Source organism: Stylophora pistillata, chromosome 6 (genome assembly GCF_964205215.1).
Source record: "Stylophora pistillata chromosome 6, jaStyPist1.2, whole genome shotgun sequence".
Taxonomy (NCBI): Eukaryota; Metazoa; Cnidaria; class Anthozoa; order Scleractinia; family Pocilloporidae; genus Stylophora; species Stylophora pistillata.
Window position 1 is genome coordinate 29,545,550 of NC_142524.1, and position 22,284 is coordinate 29,567,833.

General features: G+C 39.3%; 2 protein-coding genes across 2 annotated transcripts in view; one reads left to right on the forward strand and one right to left on the reverse strand.

The window, feature by feature from the left end:
* The first annotated feature begins 17 nt into the window (after window positions 1-17).
* Window positions 18-11,323, forward strand: LOC111340832 (nucleic acid dioxygenase ALKBH1). The gene is made up of 7 exons (XM_088725648.1): window positions 18-208; window positions 350-452; window positions 771-933; window positions 2,483-2,555; window positions 2,786-2,871; window positions 3,593-3,700; window positions 4,288-11,323. The coding sequence occupies exons 1-7, from the start codon at window positions 98-100 to the stop codon at window positions 4,622-4,624; spliced, it is 981 nt and encodes a 326-aa protein (XP_088581774.1). The 5' UTR covers window positions 18-97; the 3' UTR covers window positions 4,625-11,323.
* A 136-nt stretch (window positions 11,324-11,459) lies between these two features.
* The window catches only part of LOC111340843 (protein sidekick-1), a 51,543-nt gene continuing 40,718 nt past the window's right edge, over window positions 11,460-22,284 (reverse strand). Inside the window, exons 15-26 of the mRNA XM_022947755.2 lie at window positions 21,460-21,759; window positions 20,081-20,374; window positions 19,354-19,659; window positions 17,999-18,337; window positions 16,745-17,047; window positions 15,911-16,371; window positions 14,881-14,975; window positions 14,424-14,586; window positions 13,933-13,999; window positions 13,102-13,373; window positions 12,476-12,647; window positions 11,460-12,161 (exon numbers count right to left, since the gene is read on the reverse strand). Coding sequence (XP_022803490.2) covers window positions 11,953-12,161; window positions 12,476-12,647; window positions 13,102-13,373; window positions 13,933-13,999; window positions 14,424-14,586; window positions 14,881-14,975; window positions 15,911-16,371; window positions 16,745-17,047; window positions 17,999-18,337; window positions 19,354-19,659; window positions 20,081-20,374; window positions 21,460-21,759 — 2,981 coding nt within the window. The 3' untranslated portion in view covers window positions 11,460-11,952. The remainder of the gene's footprint in view (window positions 12,162-12,475; window positions 12,648-13,101; window positions 13,374-13,932; window positions 14,000-14,423; window positions 14,587-14,880; window positions 14,976-15,910; window positions 16,372-16,744; window positions 17,048-17,998; window positions 18,338-19,353; window positions 19,660-20,080; window positions 20,375-21,459; window positions 21,760-22,284) is intronic.

A 22,284-nucleotide genomic window follows, 5' to 3' on the forward strand; every position in this document is an offset into this window, starting at 1 on the left:
CTCCTTTTCAGGCTCTCTCGGGTTCTGTCAGTAGTTTCCAAGGAAAGTGCACGCCTGGCAAAAACTTGTCATTATTTGTAACGCAGGGGTTTGACCGATGGATCCATTCAAAAAGGAATTCAAACGATACAAACAGCGTCAGCCTCCACCAGACCTATCAGAAGTGATCGATTTCACCCAGCCTGCGGGAGAACCCTTTAAGAAATGGGTAATGAACATTTTTATATCGATGAATCTTGCTAACGAAAACTGGTGACTTTCGTATCATTCAAATTGGTAGGATACCCTCGTTGTTATCGATGGCTTTATCGATTAACTTTTAAACTAGCTTGTTGAAATGACTCAACAGATTACCACAACGGAGAAACAAATTTCAGATTCAGCAAGAACAGCTGACTTTGGGTTGCGCTCATGTAGAGAGTGGCGTGTTTATGGAGTTCGTGACCATCCAGGTGGGATAAATTTCAAATAATTTTCTTCCGAGTGGTTGATTTAATTGATTAATAAACAATTTTTATTTATACAGTAGGTTTGATCTTAAATATACAAGAAATTGTCAACTAAAAAAAAAAAAGGTGAAAAGAAACTCACTCATTTAAAATTAACTAAGTCTTATTTCCTTTACCCCTTTAGTGTTTGTAACCATTTGAAACTATGAATTTAGGTTTTCTTTCTATTAAAAGGCAATCTTGATGATGCTGCTGGAAGTGACTTACACATCACAATGTTTTCATCTGAGAAATATTTTTTCAATTGTGTTTTGTCTGCAGGTTTTATTTTTATAGTAAATCCCTTCATGCCTGGGGCACAGTGGCAGTGGATTGAAAAATGTATCAAAGACTATCCTTGTAAGCCAAATGTGTGTAATTTAGATGCTCACATAGAAAGAACATGCACAGACACTATCTGGGATGAGAGCAGATCTTTTGAAAGGTAAGTGTAACGTTCTGGAGTTCGCTAATACAGTTCGCTTACAGTTCGCTTACAGCTCCTTTAGTTGTTTGTTATCCTAGATTGTATCACCTCCGTTCTCACTTTACCGTGCATAATAAATACTCGAGTAAATGTCTCCTGGGGCCTTGGCCATGAACTTGGAGGCCTGGACACTACAGTAAGGGGAGGCCTCATCGTCATTTTTATTCCTTTTTTTTTTTTTTTTTTTTTTTGCAAGGGGTAAAACACGCACCATAGAGGGTAGGAAAAGGGATGGTCCTGATTTCGTTTCAGGCACAAGTATTTAAAAAATTCACCCATCACCCTTTACTTTAAACAGGGAGAAAAGGGAAAACTTCAAATCTCACCTTACCTTGGCTTTCGATAGAGTTAATTACCATAAAAGCTCACAGATAAGCCGCACCTGCAGATAAGCCGCACCTGCAGATAAGCCGCACCTGCAGATAAGCCGCACCTGCAGATAAGCCGCACCTGCAGATAAGCCGCACCTGCAGATAAGCCGCACCTGCAGATAAGCTGCAGTGACCCCAGCTCAAATTTTGGAAAAAAAAGCTTTTTGATAGAAATCAAAAGAAATCCAAAGTTGAGTCTTGAGAAGTCTTCTTCATCCACTGTTCATTGAACATAAACTCATCATTAACATTGCAACGGAAAATACTTTAAAGTGTTACCCACAATTTTAGCACTTTAATATAATGAACATCGCTTCTACCAACTTTGACATATGATTTTTCTGGTAGTCATTTAACACACTTTTTCCATAGATTTTTGCATTACAACATAAACGTGGGCAGAACATTCAAAGCTTAGTTACCAGGCATTAGATCGAACATGAAAATGGACATTCACAACACCTTTTTCAAATGTTCCCGCAGATAAGCCACACCCCCAATTTCTAGCAATGATTTTTGGAAAAAAAGTGAAGCTTGACCATGGGCTTTTATGGTACATGTATAGACTTTAATACATGCATTTTGAATCACTTATTATCCTTGCATTCTGATTGGCTCTCACCAGTGCAATTTAATTATTCACAGATCACACCATTTTTATGCTCTTAATCACATCTTTATCCTAGCCAGCTTGACTCCTTCTTTAAAGAAATCAATCAAATTGCAGGAAACTGAGAGACAGCTTTTGAAACTTTTTACAAACCAACTCAATATACTGTATCAATAAAATAATTGTACAGACTTGTATTGAGTGAATGAACCTTTCAAATTCAAAATAGATGTAGTAAAGTTGTACTTGGACTTCATGTCATGCAATTTTGGTCTGAAGCCATACCTAAGATTCAAACTCTGCATGCCCATTTGATTTTGAAACCAAGCATATGATTTCAAACCAAATTGCACTTTACTTAGTTCAATTACCAGTAATCATGCATCTAGTGTAACATATAAACTCCTTGCCACCTTCACCATTTACCAAATATCAATAAACAATTTTTTTCTCTCATTTATTTTGAATCAAATCCTTTGTTTAAGTAAAGGTAAGTTTTCATGAATTTGGTGTTTCCAATTTCCAGTTGTATGAAGAAGAGCCCACTGTACAAACTTCGCTGGGTTACCCTTGGATATCATTACAACTGGGATGATAAGGTATATACATTAACTTCAAAGATTTATCCTGGCGGGGAAAGATTCCATTAGTTTTTGTGGAGGATTAAGGTAGTACATGACCTTGAATATAACCTTCTTCAAACTGAGACATTGAATTTAACAATGTTGGAAGGTGTTGCTGCTAGCAAAAGTTGAATAAAGAATAACAAAGAAGATTTATGAAGTAATATTTTTAGCTTTCACTCAACAATACTTATGTTTTATTACAGACTTATAACAAAAAGAGACATACACCATTTCCACCTGATTTGGGGCAACTTATTGAATTTATTGCCACAACTTTACAATTCTCCAGGTAAAACTCTCACTGTTTTGTCAGGCACGTTTTTATATGGAAAAAATTACTCGCTGTCAACTGATTGTGAAAGGCCAGATAAATTTGTAACTTGTATTCCCAAAATGAATTGGAAGAATTAAGTGTATGCAGAGAGGATTTCTTTAGATTGAACCTAGTTGACCTGCTTTAATACTTACATGCAAACATCAGCATGCATATTCTCCCTACTAATTTCCATGCATTTCCTAAGGTGCTGTCAAAGAGAATTTGATTAACAATCAAGAGCTTCTCTAGTTGGTGACCATTTTCTTAATTCTCAGGACCTTAATGTGTGATTCAGGGGGGATATTGTAAGGGGACATTAGATGTTACTATTCACTTTCAGGGTTTTGTAGCCGTTAACCAAGATGTGTGCATTTTTCTCAACATTTTCCTGCTTCTGCAATGATTTTGTGTCTATAAAACTTCATACATAGCTGAGATTTTGTTTTTTTTTTAACTTCTTTAAAAAGCACAAGTGTGATCTTTATAAATATTTCTTCTGAATGAATACAAAATATATAATGAATCTAGAAATCTGGAGATGATTTTTTGCATTTTAAAGACATGACTTCTTGCCCTTAATAGCTTGTTTTTAATGGGGAAACTAAAACGAAAGTGTTAAAATATTCCAAAGAATGAAATTCCAGGAAAAGGTTAGGAGTTATTGTTTTTTCGTTGTCGTTATTGTTGTTGCCAGCTTCAAGCCTGAGGCTGGAATAATCAACTACTATCATCTGGATTCAACACTGTCTGGACATACAGATCATTCTGAATTTGACCTCACAGCTCCTCTCTTCTCTTTGAGGTAAGTCAAACTAAATGCCTTGAGGGCTTACTTGGGTTTGTAGCAATTCCCGAAAAAACCCTGCTAGCTTTTCCTCTCTTGCCGTCCTCAATGACCACAGCCTTGGCTCAGGTTCACTTGTCCCTTGAGATTAACACTTTGAACCTTTATTTTTGAAACCTTTGTAAATTGGAGGAGTTATAGCAGTTTTGCTGAAATGTTTTGATAGAAAATAATGTCTTTATTGAGCTTTCCATAACTCGTCTGAAACCTTTCGAGGAGTAGTGTGGCTAGTAGCAGATAGTAAATACAGATTGAAGAAAAAATGACATAGCTAACAAACTAAATCAAACGTTTGTGAAAATCAATTTTGATTTTAAAATTGTCATGGATGTTTTTAAACACACTATTTTTAAAAAAAAATAGCGTGACACTGTTTAGGAAACAGCCCTGAGTTATTAGATGCAATTATTATTTTTGCTGTGTTCCAAGTTCCAATATGTCTTCGTATATGTAGATACTTCTTACGTCGTTGATGGCTGTGTTTATTAATCATACAAACAAAGAATAACTTATTATCGCTGTTATTTTGATTCCTCCTTCTGCAGTTTTGGCCAGTCAGCAATCTTTCTTCTTGGCGGGAAAACGCTGGAGCAGGTGCCACTGGCCATGTACCTGCGTAGCGGAGATATCATGATCATGGCGGGAAATTCACGGTTGGCTTACCATGCTGTGCCGAGGATTCTACCTCCATCTACACATCCAGGCACTCAAAGCTTGCCTCTGTGCTTAAGGAAAGACAAAGACAAACCCGGCGATATGTGTGGTGAGAAAGATGACATTATTCTGGAACACTACATCTGTACCTCGCGGATAAATGTCAACGTAAGACAGGTTTTAGGGCCAGGAAAGGAATTTCCTGATGAGGATCTCGAAGAAGAGTGATGAATGATTTGCCTCGTTTAAGTAACAGGTTTTGAAATGAAGCTAAGTTACTGACGACAAGAGGGTAGTATCAAATACTCCACCTCTTGAGGTGATTCAAGCCGTCCAGCATCGTCAAATACAGCGCCAGATGTTTAGCTTTTTCGACGAGCGAGATCCGCTTGGTTTGAGTAAGAGAATGACAAATGAACCTCGAAAAATTACAACTCAAGTGTAAGAAGGCCCTCTTAAGAAGGCAAAAGTCAGCGCTGACAAGAGTTTCGTCAAGAAAATTTTTCATGTTAGTATTTGATTCCTAATTTTCTTACAAGAAAATTCGCCAGTGCGAGTGCAGCGAGCAATTAGGCCGCGTTCACAATATAATGAACGTGGTAAAGGAGAAGTGATGATATTCAATATGGCGGCAGACGTGTTTGTCAAGCGTCCTTTTTCTCTCTGCTTCTTGAGCTTGTTTTTGGTAGCCTTTTCTCTTTTAAGGTATCAATCTGGTCTCATGACATCTAGACCTCAGTTTCGTCCAAAATTTTGTAGAGACTGCGTCGTAGTAACAGAAGGATCAACTAAACGACATAGACCGATCGTGAAAATGGTCAAGCATGGCGGCCTCTGCTTAGCAACTTCTGTTGAAAGACTGATCCTTTTGCGCTGTGGCGACATTTTGCCAAATGCTGGACCTCACCAGGAATCTTTAAGCTGCTTTATGCAAAACGTTAGAAGTTTAAAAGCCTTTCAAGTTGCGGAGGGTTTGTCTTTTGAATCGAAGCTTGGGGTTCTACAAGATATCGTTTATGGACTAGACCTCGATGTTATTTTCCTTACGGAAACATGGCTAAACGAATCAATCATGGATCACGAGATATTGCCTACAGCGTATAACATTTATAGATGTGACCGTGTTGGTAGAGTTGGTGGTGGAGTTATGACAGCAATCAAAAGTACACTGTCTTCGACTCTCCATGAAGTTCCGTCAGAGTTTTCAAGTTTAGAAATTGTTTTGTTGAAATATCAAACCTAAAGTACGATCTTACTTATAAAGTGCTATCGCCCTCCTGACAACTATCAACAATTTATTCAGCAATTCGCTGGCTTCTAAGATCCCTTGAATTTTCATCATCACTACTCTGTTATTGTAGGAGGGGATTTTAACTTCCCTGGTATACAGTGGATAGAAGGGTCAGGCTTTGCATCATCTGGTGATGATTCTTCTTTTGCAAATTTGTTGATGGAGTTTTATTTATTTCGATCAGTAGAGCAACCTACTAGAAGCAACAACATCTTGGATCTCGTTCTAACAAACACCCATTCCCTCATATTCGAGCTAAAAACTGGTCCCAGTCTAGAGACAGTGGACTTTCATCGGATCATTTTCCCGTCTTCTTTGACTTGGCTGTGGATGTAAATTTTAAATACGTTTCTCGCCTGAAGCGATTCGACTTCAAAAATGCAAAATTTGAGTCTCTTAAACGATTAAGAATTGTTTCATGCTTAGCGTGCGTCTATCGAGTTATGGATACACGTGGGGAGTTTGGAGAGCACGAGAGCAACTCTAGCTTCTTGAGTGCTCTCCAAACTTCCCAAGTGCATCCATAACTCGATAGACGCACAGCTAAAAGCATGAAACAATTCTTTTATAACATACGAAAACAATTTGGGCGCTGAATGACGTTTTTGTAATGTTTTGGAAATGAAAGTTGCCCGAAAATGTTGGCGTCTCCGATTGTTTTGTTGATTTCGTAATTAAATGGTTTTCGGTTGTAATTACAAATGTAACCAAAAAAAACGTCATCAACAGAGACGTTTACCTTTAAAAGTCGCCACAATCCAATTTGTAGTCTTCTTAGTTCTTGCTGAATGTCTTTCAGCTAAAATTTGCTCCAGCTCCTGTTCTGATAAATTCGGGAAACGGGCCTGTTGTGTTTCGCTTTTGTATACTGCTTGTTGGCTTGATTACTTGCAGGAAGGTCGAAAGCCAAAGAAAAGTTTGGTTGGCCCTCGATTTACTTTATCGCTTTCCGAAACTTTAACTTAAGGAACTCACACGACAGAAATTTTGCAGCTATTTTGAAACTGCACACGTCATTTTATTGAGCACGGCCGTGCGTACATAAAGATTTTGTTATGTTGACGCAATAGCAATTAGATAGGACCAGCGCGCGCGCTATGTTATAAGTCCTTTTGTTAACTCCACTTAACAAATGGTAAACACCACAGCGTACACTATTGAGTTATGGATGCACTTGGGAGGTTTGCTAAGCACGAAAGAAGCGTAAGAGTCGCTCGAGGCGATAGCCGAGAGCGACTCTAGCTTCTTTCGTGCTTAGCAAACCTCCCAAGTGCATCCATAACTCAATAGTGTACGCTGTGGTGTTTACCATTTGTTTTATAACATAACATTGATACATTGTAGTTAAAGAGTACCCTTTTATTTAACAAATCTTACGTGACCAGAAAAAACAAGCGCGCGCGGAAAAATAGTCTTTGCATTTGCTCACGTCAGCAGCGTACACCCATGGGAAAATGGGGGACGCTCAATTGACCAATCAGAGCGCGCGCTTTACTTTGGTTATGTTATAGTCAGCAATGGTATCCACAGCGTTAATTCCATTGAAGATTTTGATTCTCTTTGGGATTTGTGGAATGACTTTGTTTTTGCTGCTGTAGACACCTTCGTCCCAAAAGTAAACTGGAAACATTCATATCGTCCTCCTTGGATATCGAAGGACTTAGCAAAGGATATCAACAAGAAGAAGACCTTATGGTGGCGTATTAGGAACTCAAAATCTCCTCAACAAGTGGAGAAATTCCGCAAATTAAGGCAACAAATTAAAACTCAACGTTATGAAAGGAGAAATTATGTTAAAGAGTTATCAAATGAAATCCATAAGACTTCTAAGCGTTTTTGGTCGTTCTTTTCCTTCAAATGCAAGAAAAAAGCCAACACCTGACAAGGTAACTTACAATGGTGTCTCATTTTCTGATGATCGTGGGCAGGTAGAAGCCTTTAATGACTTTTTCAAATCTATTTACAAGGATCCTTCGAACTGTGTAATTGAGCTGAACGCACCAATTCTCCCGGGCGTTACTGAACAATTATCTCATGTCACAGTGTCAGTTGAGGAAGTTGTGGACATCCTTCGTTCATTGGACACTAAAAAGGCAATCGGACATGATAAGCTGCCCACCATCGTGTTGAAAGAATGTGCTGACCTCCTTGCTCCATCTATAACGGCAATTATTAATTTTAGTTTAAACAAAGGCTTTCAGTTATCTGATTGGAAAAAAGCAAATGTTTCTCAGATTTTTAAAAAAGGGAAAAGAGAGTTTGTCGAAAATTATCGCCCCGTGTCGTTACTTCCAGTGATCTCTAAAGTTCAGGAGCGGTGTGTGGCATCACGCCTTGTCCCTCACGTTAAGAAGATCTTGTATCCTCTTCAACGTGGTTTTCAAAAGGGCAAATCTTGCGTCACTCAGCTCATTGAAGTATTCTACGGCATAGGTCATATGCACTGAATCGCAGGCTAGAAACTGACAAAATTTACTTGGACTTTGCCAAGGCTTTCGATACTGTGTGCCCGGCAAAGCTCGTGTCGAAGCTAAAAACGTCTGGAATCAAGGACTCCCTACTCTCCTGGTTTTACTCATACCTAACTGGAAGGCGTCAAAGAGTGGTTATAAATGAAACTAGGGAATTTAAGCAAACCACGACGGCGACGGCAACGAGAACGTGGAAAAACAATAGATCTAATTGGCTGAACAATAACTCAGCACGTGCGTTTTAAAACTTTGTACATTTCTTAGCCGTCCTTTGCAAAACGACAACGTGAAATCACCAAAATTTGCGTCGTCTGCGAACCGAAACCGCTGCGGCAAATCATTTTAATTTACATTTGGAACTCAACGCTACTTTTATGCCTTATTTTGAGTTTGAGGTCTGGCGCCCTATGAGACGGTAAATACATGCAGCCATTTTCGAAATTCTAACCAAAAGTAGAAACTAATTTTTTAATCGAAGTCTTCCGTGACGTTGCCGTCGTCATTGCTTAAGTTCCCTAATATCAGTTATTGGACGGACGTCGGGTCAGGCGTACCCCAAGGGTCACTTCTACGATCGATTCCCTTTTTACTATTTGTAAATGACATGCCAAATGTAATTAATAATGCGGCGCTGGCTGTGTTTGTTGACGATTCTAAATGTTATAGGATCAGAAATAATGATGCTGATTTTTCGAAATTGCAGCAGGATTTAGTTTCGCTTACAACTTGGTCCTTGTCAAATGGATTGTATTTTCTGCCTACAAAGTGCAGTAATCTGCGTATATCTAGGAAGCGTATTAGTCCATATCGTAGCTATAGTATAAATGGTATAGATGTGGAGGTTGTCTCGACTGAAAAAGATTTGGGGGTAGTGATCGTAAATGACACTTCTTGGAAGGATCATATACTTATGATAGTTGCTTAAGCAAATAGGTTACTGGGCTTTTTTTAGAAGGAGCTGCGTAGGAATTGTTGGCAGTGTTCTGCTGTTGCGTCTTTACTGTTCATTAGTGCGTTCGTACTTTAGCTATTGCTGTCAGTTATGGGCTCCTCAGTCTGTTATCAGCAATTTATTCTTAGTTGAAAATGTGCAAAGAAGAGCTACGCGCTTTATACTAAAATATAGTAGTAACTTATCTTATAAGGATCGCTTAATCAAACTGAAGTTGTTGCCGCTTAATTACTGGCTCGAATATCTCGACTTAGTTTTCTTTTTTAAATGTCTTCATGGTCATATTGATCTAACTCGTTCATTTAATTACTATTTTTTCCCTTGTTACGAGTCAGACGCGTCAAGCGTGCTCAGTGCTGAACTTAAAGATTAATAAGAATCGTACATCAACATTTCGGGATTTCTATTTTAATAGGATAGCAAATTTGTGGAACAACATACCAAATGATGTTAGGCAGGCTGAGTCGATTGACTCTTTTAAGCGTAAACTTACAGTCAAACTAAGTGAAGCGTTCCCCTCAAGATTACATTAATGAATTGATCATTTGAATATTGAAGCCGCCAGCCGTTTCAAGAATGCAATAATGAATTGATTATTTGATTATTGAACCCGCTAGCCTTTAGGAGAGGGTTGGGTTGGAGCTTAAACCTAGTAGGGGACTTAAGTCCTATTGTTTTTGCTCCGGTACTGCTTGTACAAATCGTTAAATAAATAATAAATAAATAAATGTCACTTCCCATAACGTCTGTTGCCTAATGTGTGACATCACAACCGCCTATGGGTCACACACTGCACGCGTATGTTTCTGAAGCAATCAGCTTGTCACGCGATGTCAGTGGCACCTTTGTTCGTTATGCTACTGGACAATCGGAAAGAAGCCATCGACTCAAAAGAATGGAATGACAAGGTGCTCTCAGCGAGGTAATGAGTGAATCTACTTTGAAGTAGCCTTGTGGTTAATTTACGTTCAGCTGAAAGTAATTGGAACTGCTCTCCTCTAATTGGAATTAGTTTCGTCGACGATATGCGTCATTATGACGTAGTTTTAAGTCGGACGTTTGTGGATGAAGATTGTGAAATATATCGCTACGTTTGTTTAAACTATGGAAAGATCGCTTCTTGTCATATTTTTGGGCGTTTTGGTTTTGTTCGATGTGACGGCGACTTTTCCTATTTCCCGTGGTCACGGTTTGGAGTATGGGCTGGAACCTGAAGCTGGACATCAAAAATCTAGTGGTTTTATTACAACTGAAACTCATCTGACGACAAAGACAGATTTCTCAAGACATGCGCATGATCTTAACAGCGAGATACACAAGCATCGCAAGCATGTGCGTGGGTCAACACAAGCGCGTTTAGTTTCAAGGGATGAGAGTAGAGCTGCTGACCCAAAGAAGAACTCAAAATTCATAGCGATTTCAATCTTTGTCGGATGTGTGATTTTTTTGTCGCTTTCATTTGTCATAACGTGCTGTGTGCGACACGTTAAGGCCACGAAGCGAGTGAAGGAAGCCACACACGTGGACGTGCGCGCGCGTCAAGAGCCAGACCTTCCACAACAGGTCAGCAAGATCGATGATGATGCAGTTCATATCGACGTAGGGCAGTATTAATACTGTTCGAATTGGACAAGTCGAGTCTAAAATTCAAGTCATACCTTTTTAACCTCAGCAAAGAACCTTTTACCTGTCTTCGAACGTTGTTGTATTGTCTCTCAGAGTAAAATAGCTTAAAAGAGTATTGTGATAAAACTAGATTGTCTTTGTGATCGGAAACTCATCACTTTTCAATTTTCTTAAGTATTTCGTGGCAACCGATCATGCAAAAGAATTTAGCTTACGGAGCAGTATATTTTAGAATTACAATGGAACCTATTATTCTCACAAGTTATCTAAATGTGCTAAGATAAATATCTATTTCTTGAGACAAATATCACTAGCTCTAATGCATCAAATATTTTAAACTACTGTACGCGCAATCGGCTTTAACGCATCACGTGACTAAATATGCCGTATGGGTAAAACAGGCGATCGTTCGGTGATATTTTCTTCATTACATTCCCCAATTTTCAAACTTTGTGCTCAACGCGATAAAGGTCTTCCTTTTTATAACAAAGGAAGAGACAAACTTGTCCGCTCACTTAGTCGTATGAAGGAACACTGAGAGTCTGGAGCATATTTTATAATAAAATAAAGGCTGTTGGTTATTTATATGACATTTATTACACCTTTGTCTGCAGTTTTTTTCCCACCACATGAACTGCGAACTGTTGTGAAGTGGAGTGGTTTTGAAGAAGCGTATCCAACGTGAATTTTTCCATACAATACAATATAATAATTATACTATAGATTTTTGTCCTCGACAATGGCTCCCTGCTCTATTGTGATCGCTTAAGTCAAGATGGTTGTTACAGAAGAAGAAACATGTTCTTTTCTTTGTTCATAAAATCGTATTAGAGAACATACCACACCGTAAACGTTAAGCCGTCCATAAACATTCATCCTGCGCGATTAAAATATTTGGAGAATAATAAACACAATAACTTCCATTTGGCGCGAAAATATGCTCGTCTATTTGTCCTTGCACATTATCTGCCCCTCGAAGCTCACAGTTTTCCTTGAGCTTCGCTCTCGGAAAACTGTTCGCATCTCGGAACAGATAATGTGCGTGGATAAATGTGCGTGGATAAATATCCGTGCATACTTCACGCCAAATGAAGGCCATTGTTTATACAACCAACAGGGTTTTTGTGACATCACGTCTTGCGAACCTTTGCGAACCTTTGCTCAATCTTTTCTTTAATCGTTTACGCAAAACAATGTTGCAAGATCTAGAACAGGTTCAATCTATGTCATTTGTCGGTGGTAACTTTCTAACCGAAGTCAGGGTGATTTGGAAGAAGCTTTTTCTTCTTCTGCGTTCCAGGAGCTGTCGTTTTTCCTTGATATGAGCTCTCCTCAGTTCGTTGGCAATTTTAGAGACCCTCAGATAAAATGTGTTCACCTCTTGTCTCAATTCTTGTCGCAAGGACGCAAAATGTTTGTCAGGGCCTGAGTTAAATAACAAGATACATAGATGAGTGAATAAATATAGAATAGAGTGAACGTATAAACATTTTTTTTTTGGCCTAATCAGGGTCTGAGGTGATACCTTATCATCCTGCTTACTACGGTAGCACTTCTAATAGTATAAGGCAGCCAAAAACCTGACGTGGAAATTAGATTTTGTGACTTTGATTTCGACTGAGTCTTCAAGTTATGAGCACAAAAAGCGGAATTAAGAATTAGTCTTGCGTTTTCAAAGCGCAAATATTCTTAGCTGTAAGTCTTCTTCTTCTCCCTAAATTGACTTCTCTCGAACTTACCTATTATGTTTGAGTGCTGTTTTACTTTCTTGCAATAGATCTGGCCCACCAACCCGCAAAGAAGTGCAAAGCCCAAGACACTCGTTAGGAAGAGATAGCTGAAAGAGAACTGAGAACTATTTGTGTCAAACAATCCGCCGCTCATCTCCTCCGCAACTGATTCCTCCTGAGGCTGAAACAAAAAAGAACCGAAAGTTGCGTTGAAATTAAATTCAATGATATATTGGAAATGTTTTCAATTAAAGAAAGGTTCCCGTGTGGAAATCAAGGGGGAAAATGAATGAAAGAACTCATATTTTTCAGAGCTTTATATTTAGCGATGGGAAATTGGGCATTGATTTGTAGGCAGAGATGAATACAGAGGGGTGGACTGGACAGACAGAAAGACAGACAGACAGACAGACAGACACAGAAGAGACTGAACAGATAGACAAGAACGACTGGATGGCCAGAGAGGCCAGAGAAAGAGGGACATTGAACAGACAGACAACCTGGTAAACCAGTAGAAAAACAAACCGCGAAGACGGACAAACAAGCCGATCGAACTACGTGAACGAGTCAGCTGCGGCAAGTGGAGAAGGATCCACTTGTTGTCAGTATATTTGCTGATTACAAAATCGGCTTACCCTTGGTAACCATATCGTTTCTTGAATCCTGTGATAAATCTCCCGTTTGTTGAATTTTACAAAGTCAAGGAAACACTTTTCTAACTTCATTGACGGCCCTGCCAGAACCACTCCGTAGGTCTTCTTATAGTCGAAGACTTTAATTACGCGCAAATTACGGTTGGAGGACAGATGCTTTTGCATAGACAGGACATACACGTCAATAAGGGCACCATCTATTTCTTTGTCTTTGAGAGCTTTGTTTATGGCATAGTATGTATGATACTGTTGAACTGTAAAACAGAAGAAAAGCGCAATTGATGTTAACTAATACTAAACTCTTCCTAAATCAGGAAAGAACTATATATTGCATGCTATCAAGCTACGATTGGAGAACGTCTGGACAGGTTTTTGAAAATTGAAAGCAAAACCAAACTACACATTGTGAGAAGCTGAAGGGAAATGCATGGAATCTGACCTCTTTTCCATGCCGAAAAAAAAATTTCTCTCGGAACGAATCGAAAGGGAAGTTTAAATTTAGCAAATAAAAATAACGTGAAGTCAAGCAACCACCTCCTACACGGATAATTCATTTTCTTGTTCAGTAACGGTTGGTTAAAGTTCTCAAAGAAATAAGTGAAAAGTTAGCCCGGCCATGGTATCTAGAGGGAGGACTTGTCTCAGGTACCCGAGTCCATATCTGTAACAGGCCCTAAGAAAGAATCGAGGAGTTGGACGCAGTCAAACAGAAACACGGCGGAAAATTGTCAACAAGTGGTTTTTAAAGAAAGTGTAAAATAATCGATAGTGGATGATGACTTGTTCTCAAGTAACTATACCAACGTTTCATACCTGGATTCATATTGGCCACCTTGCGCAGTCCAAGTAAATATTCCGGGGAACCTTGGATGGCTCCAACCTAAGGAAAACGTAAGGCTTCAGTTTGGGACGTGTCCTCTGTGATACTCGAAACTCATTCTTTTTATAAGTAAATAGGACCTTTCACCGTGCCCAAAGCCGATTGGGAGTCCGAAGGTATCGTAGGAGACTATCGGGTGTCTTCGGATAATGACCTTGATTTCGTTTAGTCTCGACATGATTAGCTGAGCAAACCTTAGAACAACAATTTCCATGGACTAACTTGATTATTACATCCTATAATAGTTTTACTGGGTTCGGTCTTCTGCCCAGCGGCGTTCCTGGGGCTTTTTCCGAAGTAAAATGTCGCTTCAGTTGTCAGTCTAAGCAGCCATTGGTATTCTTTTATTTTAGTGTGGGTTATCAAATTTGATAACTATCCCAAATTGTCTCTCCAATGACTGTAACCTGTAGGCTGTGCTTACCCTAGCACCGTAAACTTTCCTGTTAGTGGTTTGAAGCATAGAGTATGATATAAGAGCATTGGTCATATCAGCTACAAGAAACCACATCATAACGAGGCCGAATAGTGTCCAGGCTATCCCAAAAAGTCGCCCCAGAAAAGTACGAGGAATCTTGTCACCATAACTTGAAAAACAAAGTGAAAAAAAATAATTAATTTTTCCAATAGTTATTAACGAAGGCGTTGTACATAACCAATTTTGCATCTATTTATAAGCGTTCTACCAGGAACAATACAGAAGTTTCGTGCCGTCATTTCGCTATTAAGAAACAAGCATTACGTTGACTTTAGCCATACCTTCTTCCATCAACCAATTTGAAAAAGTGACTATTTTCACAATCAAGATGAAATTTTCTGTTAATGATCGCACTAGTCTCGCCTATAACCCAGCCTTTACCCCAAGATGATAGACTCCTCACCCTAGTGTCGTGCATGTGATAAAGGACCACCAAAATCCTTCCCATAATCCCCCGGTGAACGAACTTGGAAACTCCTCCGGGTTAGCAGTCGATTCCTATCAAATATGAAAGGAGAACACAGCGGACTCGTAAGGAAGATCTTAAACATATATACTAGACATGTATATGTTGTAGTTCAGTTTTATCCTTGATTCAAATTTTATTTTCTTTTGTTTCAAACTCATTTCATACTGGAGTAAATGGCTTGAACCCGGGGGTAACATGTGAAGGTGTAGTCTGATCGTCCGGGTGAGTGTAGTCCTGAGTCACTACCACCGACAACAGTCCTTCTCAGGACTACACTCACCCGGACGATCAGACTACACCTTCTCATTTTCATACATTAACATGAGCGAGAACAAAGGAAAATAAAATTTGAACAAAGGATAAAATTGAACTACAACATATATGTTTTGTTACTTTTAACACCATTCTAAGAAGCGCACGTCATTAGCATTTATTCTTGAAAATGTATACCTATTTTAATCATTTTTCATAAGGCTAGAATTTTTTAGCGAGCAACTGCCGGTTCATTAAACCAAAATTAAACAATTAAATTATGAAAAACGAGCACCAAGCGATTTGCACCAGACTGTGCATTAAGCCTATCAGTGTCTAAGACCAAAGTAAGCGAACATGAAAAAGATTAAAGATGACATGCACATTTATTGCTCGCCCGTATCCACAAATGTGGGTGCTAAATTAAAACGACGATCAACTGTACGTAGGCAATGGAATATCTTCATTTAGATTTTTTTAAGAATTTGCAGCTCTTTCAATTAAGGGTAAGAGAAAGTTGGTGACAAGAAGATTACTTTATTTTCATTTGACAATTTATAGCATATAAATCACAGTTGACCTTGGAGGCTTATCATGACTCAGCAATTCCTCTCTGAACGAACTCATTTCAACCTTCCATCATTAATTGACAGAATACCCACCTTTGGATCACAAGAAACTATACTACACAAAAAGAACTCATTCAACTTACCAGAACCCATATAACACTTGCGGCCAGCACCATCATTAACAATGACAGGAGAAACATAGGAAAGCAGGCAGTAGTGACCCATATCACAAAACTGGCTCTCTCATCAAGTGACGGTACAGGAGCGACAAAAGCCACCCCGGGCGACTCCATTAAGGGTACGTAGCGATACACCCCAAATGTAGATTGACCCCTGTATCCCTCTATGGGAAAGCTGAAGTCCGACTCGTACTCAATCTTGTGTACTGACGACACGTTATCCTTTTCAGCGGTTACTCCTCCTCTGTCATGCTCATAATCCACTGAAGAGGATCCGTGGCCATTGGCGCAAGGTAGACAACACGTGTGAGTTGCCCAGTTTAATATGAATGGAATAGTTCCCTTGTTAGAAACCTTGACACTATTCATGTAAGGAGGCAGGGAATGCCAGTTGGTCGTCATTTGCAGTGGGCATCTGCAAGTTTCTGGAACAAAATATTCATGATAATTATTAAATATTAAAATATTCATGATAATTCAAGAAAGAACCAGTTCGATTCTTTCGTTTCGCTGCAAACAAGAGATAATACGCACTCTTTTTTGTACTGGTGCTTGCGGCTATATTTTTTTTCTCCAAAAAATTAAATATGCAATAATCTACTAAGACGTTTTATTTTCATGATTTCTTAATTTGAGCTTACAAAGAGAAAGACGGGAAAACCCGAAAAACATTTTAAGCCATAACCTCATGAGTAGCTGAATTTTAAGTTGTTAATGACTTGAAATATCAATATCCTAGGTTTTTTTCTTTTCTCTGTCTCGTTTTTCTGGCCATTCTTTTTAACAACTTCTACGTACCAGCTATTATGCTTCGAGTCTCCATTCCGTCCCCTTTCACTGTGAATGCTAACACTCGTATGTCATATACAGCGTAATTCAGAAGCTGTGTCAAGGTAATATTTAGTGCTGTTGGTTTGGCTGTCGCAGTTACCGTAGGTTGCCTCACGTTTACTTCAGCTATACTTAGTACTCTGTAGAGGATGCGATATCCTAACAAGATACCGTGCACAAAACCCTCTGGGACTGGTTTCCAGGAAACCAAAATGGAATGTGGTCCGCTCAAGTTAACCGCGCTAGGTCCCATAGGTGGCTTACTAGGGACTTAAAAAACAAAAAAATGCACTTTTCAATTGGTTTAGTATTTTTAAAATTGAACATTATTGTTTTGCTAGCTTTATGCACTTGGCGCTTCCTATCTTTTTCCTGTTACGTCGAAGAAAGATGCCATCGAAGTTTGATCGTCCACAATATGAAATCGGGCGCGTAGCTCCCTTCAAGCTACTAAGCGCGGGCTTACAAACTTTTCTCGGTACATTTAAATTTCTCGGAATATACATACCTTCCCCAACCGCACTATACTTACGAAGTATGAAACAGGCTTACAAGCCAAACATGACTTGCTACGCCCCGGCAGCTTTGTTAATTGCAATACATCATATTCAGCTTTGCCCTACCCGCGCGGTACTGGGTTTAGTTTGCATATTATGGCATTGACGATGTGCTCTAGTTTGTTGTTGACGTTCCGTTTTCGTTTTTGTCACGTTTCCATCTAGTCTACAAATCTTTCCAATCAGATCTTACGATTAAGACCAAGCTAAGCAAGATCATTAGAGTCGAATCATCTAATCAGATCTTACGAGTCAGATTGTAAGGATTGAAACACATTATTGAAATGGATATAAAAGATCAAGTGGAACATTTATTCTACAAGTTTACTCATCTGTGATTATTGTAACGTAGTCAGGAGATCTATACCTGAGCTACATAACACAGCTAAAGAACACCACGATTTAATCTGGCTGTATGTTGGCTATTGCAAAAAAAAATACCGTACAGAACACGTGTGCGTACATATGGGATATATCAGTTTTTATTATAGTGCGCAAGCCCGTAAAAAAATATATATATTTGGTGTGTCTCCAGCAGCAGCAAGAGATCACATCATCAGAATCACGAGGCCCATGACATTCTGGTAAAATTTCTTGTATCCAGATAATATCACAATTATTCTACTCAATTATTTAACAACTAAGATGGTCGCAATATACTTACTGTCCTCATCTGTGCTCACGTTATAAGTTAGGCTTATTTGGCCGTCGCCTTTACTCGTAAAGCCAACAACTTGGAAGGAATAATAAGTAAACTTTTTTAGGTTGAATATCCTAAGAGATGTTGCATTCGGGGGTAAGGTTCGAATTGTTTCGTTAATAGTTTCGACTGATCTTCTGTTCCTTCTTCCCCCATAATATTCGTTTGCGCGCTGATGATAAAACACTCGGTATCCCAGGAGAATGCCATGAATGAGTTTCTTGGGAATGTGTTCCCATGTGATCAATAGACTTGTGGAACTTGTGTTAGTTGAGATGATATTCAGCGGTGGATGACTCGGCACTAAACACAAATGAAAGAGAAAAAAATACTAGGAGTATATATTGTGGACAGGTTTTGTCAAATAAGTCTCATCAAGTTTCCTCTTTCTCCGATTTACCTTCAACTCTCCGTCAACATAAATAATTGAGTACACTATTAATCGCCCTCCGACAATCCCTGGCTGGTCTTTGAGAAATTCTGGGGTCTGGACCCAAAGCAACTGCTATTTCAGTAATGGTACAATTATTTAATCTGTCAATCAAAATTTAGTGAGACATTTCGAGGCTGGTAGGACGCGGACTTTTGTCTTGACCAAGAGACTCATGGTACACTTTCCTCGTCGAGCATCGCGCTCAAAGTCCCGTTCGCAAAGTTGAGATGTTACCAGACGTCTGGCCCTCTATCGCAGAAGGATTCCAACCGCACGTTCACGAGTTGCAAATATACGACGAAAATTCGTCAAATACTTATGAAAAAAAAATTGGGATGACTTGATAACGGCTGTGCAAGAGGTAGGGCACAGTAAACGCAACCTAATCACTATGATTGTAGCTTTGTTACTTTCAGGGTTTTTTTTGAGAGTCGGTAGCATTTAAACGGCTGTTCAACTAAATGTTACCTGCTATTTCACCAAGATCCGGGACTAAAAACATTCGCCGAAGTTATCCAACGATTTTTCCAACTTTTTGGAAATATATCACTTGTCTCCATCCAAACAATGTTTTGAAGATGTCTATCACATAATACTGGTTTGAAAATACATCATATGTTGAAGAAATCCTGCGTGTTTTGATCAGATTCATCCCTCCTTTCCATTCTTATCTCGGCCAAACGAAAAGGCCCAGCATTCATTGAGAAACGTCACGGTTGACAAAATGGCGTCCACACATGGAAAACTCTTGCCCCTAGATGCCTATGCAGCCCTCACACCCCTGGCAGGGGGGAAGGTAATAAAGTTGCCTGCCATTTCTTACTCCCCCACCCCCCCCCCCCCCACTACGAAAAAACGCAGCAAGAACACTGACTTTATATCTTACCATCTTGATCTGTGATGATAATAATGGGTGGACTATTTACACCAAAGAACTTGCTGATTCCTTGAATTTGAAAACTGTAGTTGGTATACTTTTCAAGATTTGTCAGGTTTACAGACAATTGGTCGATTGGCATTCTTAGCACATGCGTCTTTACCGGATAATTCAAATCGTTCAATTCGACGTAGACTACTCTGTATTCCCGTAAAACGCCAGCCACTAATTCCTGTGGAATAGCAGACCACTGTAAGTGGATAGACCGAGAGGTAGTGTTGTACCCAGTCACATTCCAGGGGTATACCTGAGGTGCTGTAGAGACAATGAAACAAGAGCTGAAAAAAAATTTTTTACAGAGCATCTCAATTCAAAGTCGAATGTGAAAAGCAACTCATATTTTGAGAAAAGATTAGTGGACAAGCAATCTACCGAGCAAAAGACGACTTTACAGCTAGATTTCTCCTTTTCCTTCCTGACTGTTGATGGGTTAAGAAGTCGCATTTTCCCCCGTGAGGCTCCAAACATGATGATTCCAGAAGCTGGAATTTTAAAAATCACCATGTCTTTGCGTAATGAAGAACTCGCTTATGAAAGGAAAACACTAAAAGGTTCAAATTCACTAAAAGACTGATTCGGGTGCAAAAATAATTTTGAATTTTTATTTTAAAGGAACTCTGGACCTAACATCACATTAAAGGCAACTGTGTCTGAATTCTTCTGTCATGTTTCTTACCTTCTTCTTCTGTTCTTACGATTATTGGCGGGCTCTTTGGGCCATTTCCTTTTATGGTAAATGCGAGCACTTGTATCGTGTAGAAGGTATATGGTCTTAGAAAGCTTAAAGTGACGTTTTTTCTTGGAAATGGAACAGTTTCATTAAAGACTTCGTCCGATGACTCATTGAAGAAAACCATATATCCAAGCAGGATGCCATTGACGTCACGAAAGGGAACTTCCTCCCAAAGGACCTGGATGTCATGTTTGCTGATGTTGTAGCCAAAAACGTGTTGCGGGGGAGCTCCTGGGGCTAAAGATAAATTGACATACTTATATGCTTCATCAACGTTTAGTTTGATATCCCGGTCTTTTAATCCCTTTCCAAGGACGGCGCTTCTAGTAGGGCAGGAGGAGCATTTGCCCCACCAATCATAGACAATACAAAAAAGAGGAGGATGGTGAATATGAGGGAACCTGAGATATAAAGAGTGGACACATCGTTTGACCAGATTATCGAACGGACTGTGCATACCAAATTCACCAAATTTATTACATCCATTTTGAAATCACTGGTGGTCCCTGTAATCTGATTGGCTCTAATTGGTGCGATTTATTCACGAATCGCACCTTTTTTTTGCTCAAAATCGCATCATTTTACGCTTGACTGAGTCTTTGACACATGACGTCCGTCTTTCTGTTTTGCATACAAAATAAGATGTAAAAGGGTTTCCGGTTCCACTTATTATTTAAAACCCGGCTCAGTACTGCATCAGTAAAATATTTGAATTGACCAAGTCCTGTATTTGGGCGATTTCAAAATGGATGTAATAAAGTGGCAATTGAACTTCGTGTCGAGCAATTCTGGTCTGAAATCATACTTGTGATTTCAAATCGAACGAGCTCTGCGCGCTCGTTCGATTTTGAAATCACGCGTATATGATTTCAACCCAAATTGCACTCCACTCAGTTCAATTACCATTATAAATATTACCAGTACTTTAATTTTGCTCATCCAAAGTCAACCCTCCGCTCAGTGAGGGAAAATTAGAGCTGAGTGGAGGACTGACATCGATTCTAGGTTTAAGTCGAGGGTCTACAGTCGTGGTTTTTACGGAAGGAAAACCTCTGGACCCAGAACAGACAAAAAATTCCACCCATATGTGTAACCCAGCCCGGGATGTAGCTGAACGTGTTACTAGAAACCACAGATAAAACGATGAGCTACGTACAGGGTAAGCTTTTGAAGATACAGGCTAATGACAACAGTTTCAGAAATCGTTTCAGAACTACAACGACGAATGAAGAGCGTTATCATCCTGACTTCACCATTCCTGCTCTTTCTTGATATATTTTAAACAACGAATGAAAATTTATATCACTTGTTACTTTCCTTACCATCCTGATCTGTTGTGCAGTTGATACTGTAAAAAGGACCTGCTCCCTTCACTGTAAAGGCACAAACCCTGAATTGATACTCAACGTACTCGTCTAAACTTTCCACCTCCAGAGACAATGTTGAGCTGTGCACTTGTACTTGTACGGTGGATTCCAGACCATCTATTCTGTTGTAAGTGATGAGGTAACCACGGGGTATGCCGTGAAGAAAGTAGGGGTCAGCCAATGGCTTCCATGACAATAAGATGGATGTAGAGCTCGTATTCCAGGCGGCAATATGCGAGGGCCTCCTGGTTGGCACTAGGAGAAAAAGAGTATTCATTTTATGGCGTTTTTGCAGTTGTTATTTAGAAAATTGTCCATCATGTGATTTCAAGACCATGCATGCAAACGAGAGGGAACTAAGATTAGATGACTTGGGCCTCGTGCACACTGGGTTGGATATGTTTGAAAACGGCGTTTCCACTTTGAAAAGGCAAAAAGAAGTTTCCTCTCTACAACGAAGAAGGAATGAAATGTTTTCCATTCATACTTGCCGGATCGTTGATGTAAAAGGGGAGAGGCGATGGGTGGCGGAAACGCATGACTGCATCCATGAAAATGCACATATCCCACAAAAAACTGCGTCTTTTAAAATCATCCACAATAAGAAGCATTTTTGAAAAGCTCCGCTTCCTGACAGACATTTCAACCCGATTAGCGTGTACGGAGGGCTTACCAATGGAGTCAATCTACATTTTCAAATTATAAGTTGCATGATATGGATAGCGACTGAGCGTTTTAGACTCAGGTATAATTTTTTTCTCTTAGATCTTCATGTGACTG

Coding starts and splice junctions, on each gene's coding strand:
- LOC111340832 (XM_088725648.1), top strand. CDS start 98: ATGGATCCATTCAAAAAGGAATTCAAACGATACAAACAGCGTCAGCCT. Junction 209..349: donor GAGAACCCTTTAAGAAATGG/GTAATGAACATT, acceptor ATGACTCAACAG/ATTACCACAACGGAGAAACA. Junction 2,872..3,592: donor ACAACTTTACAATTCTCCAG/GTAAAACTCTCA, acceptor TGTTGTTGCCAG/CTTCAAGCCTGAGGCTGGAA.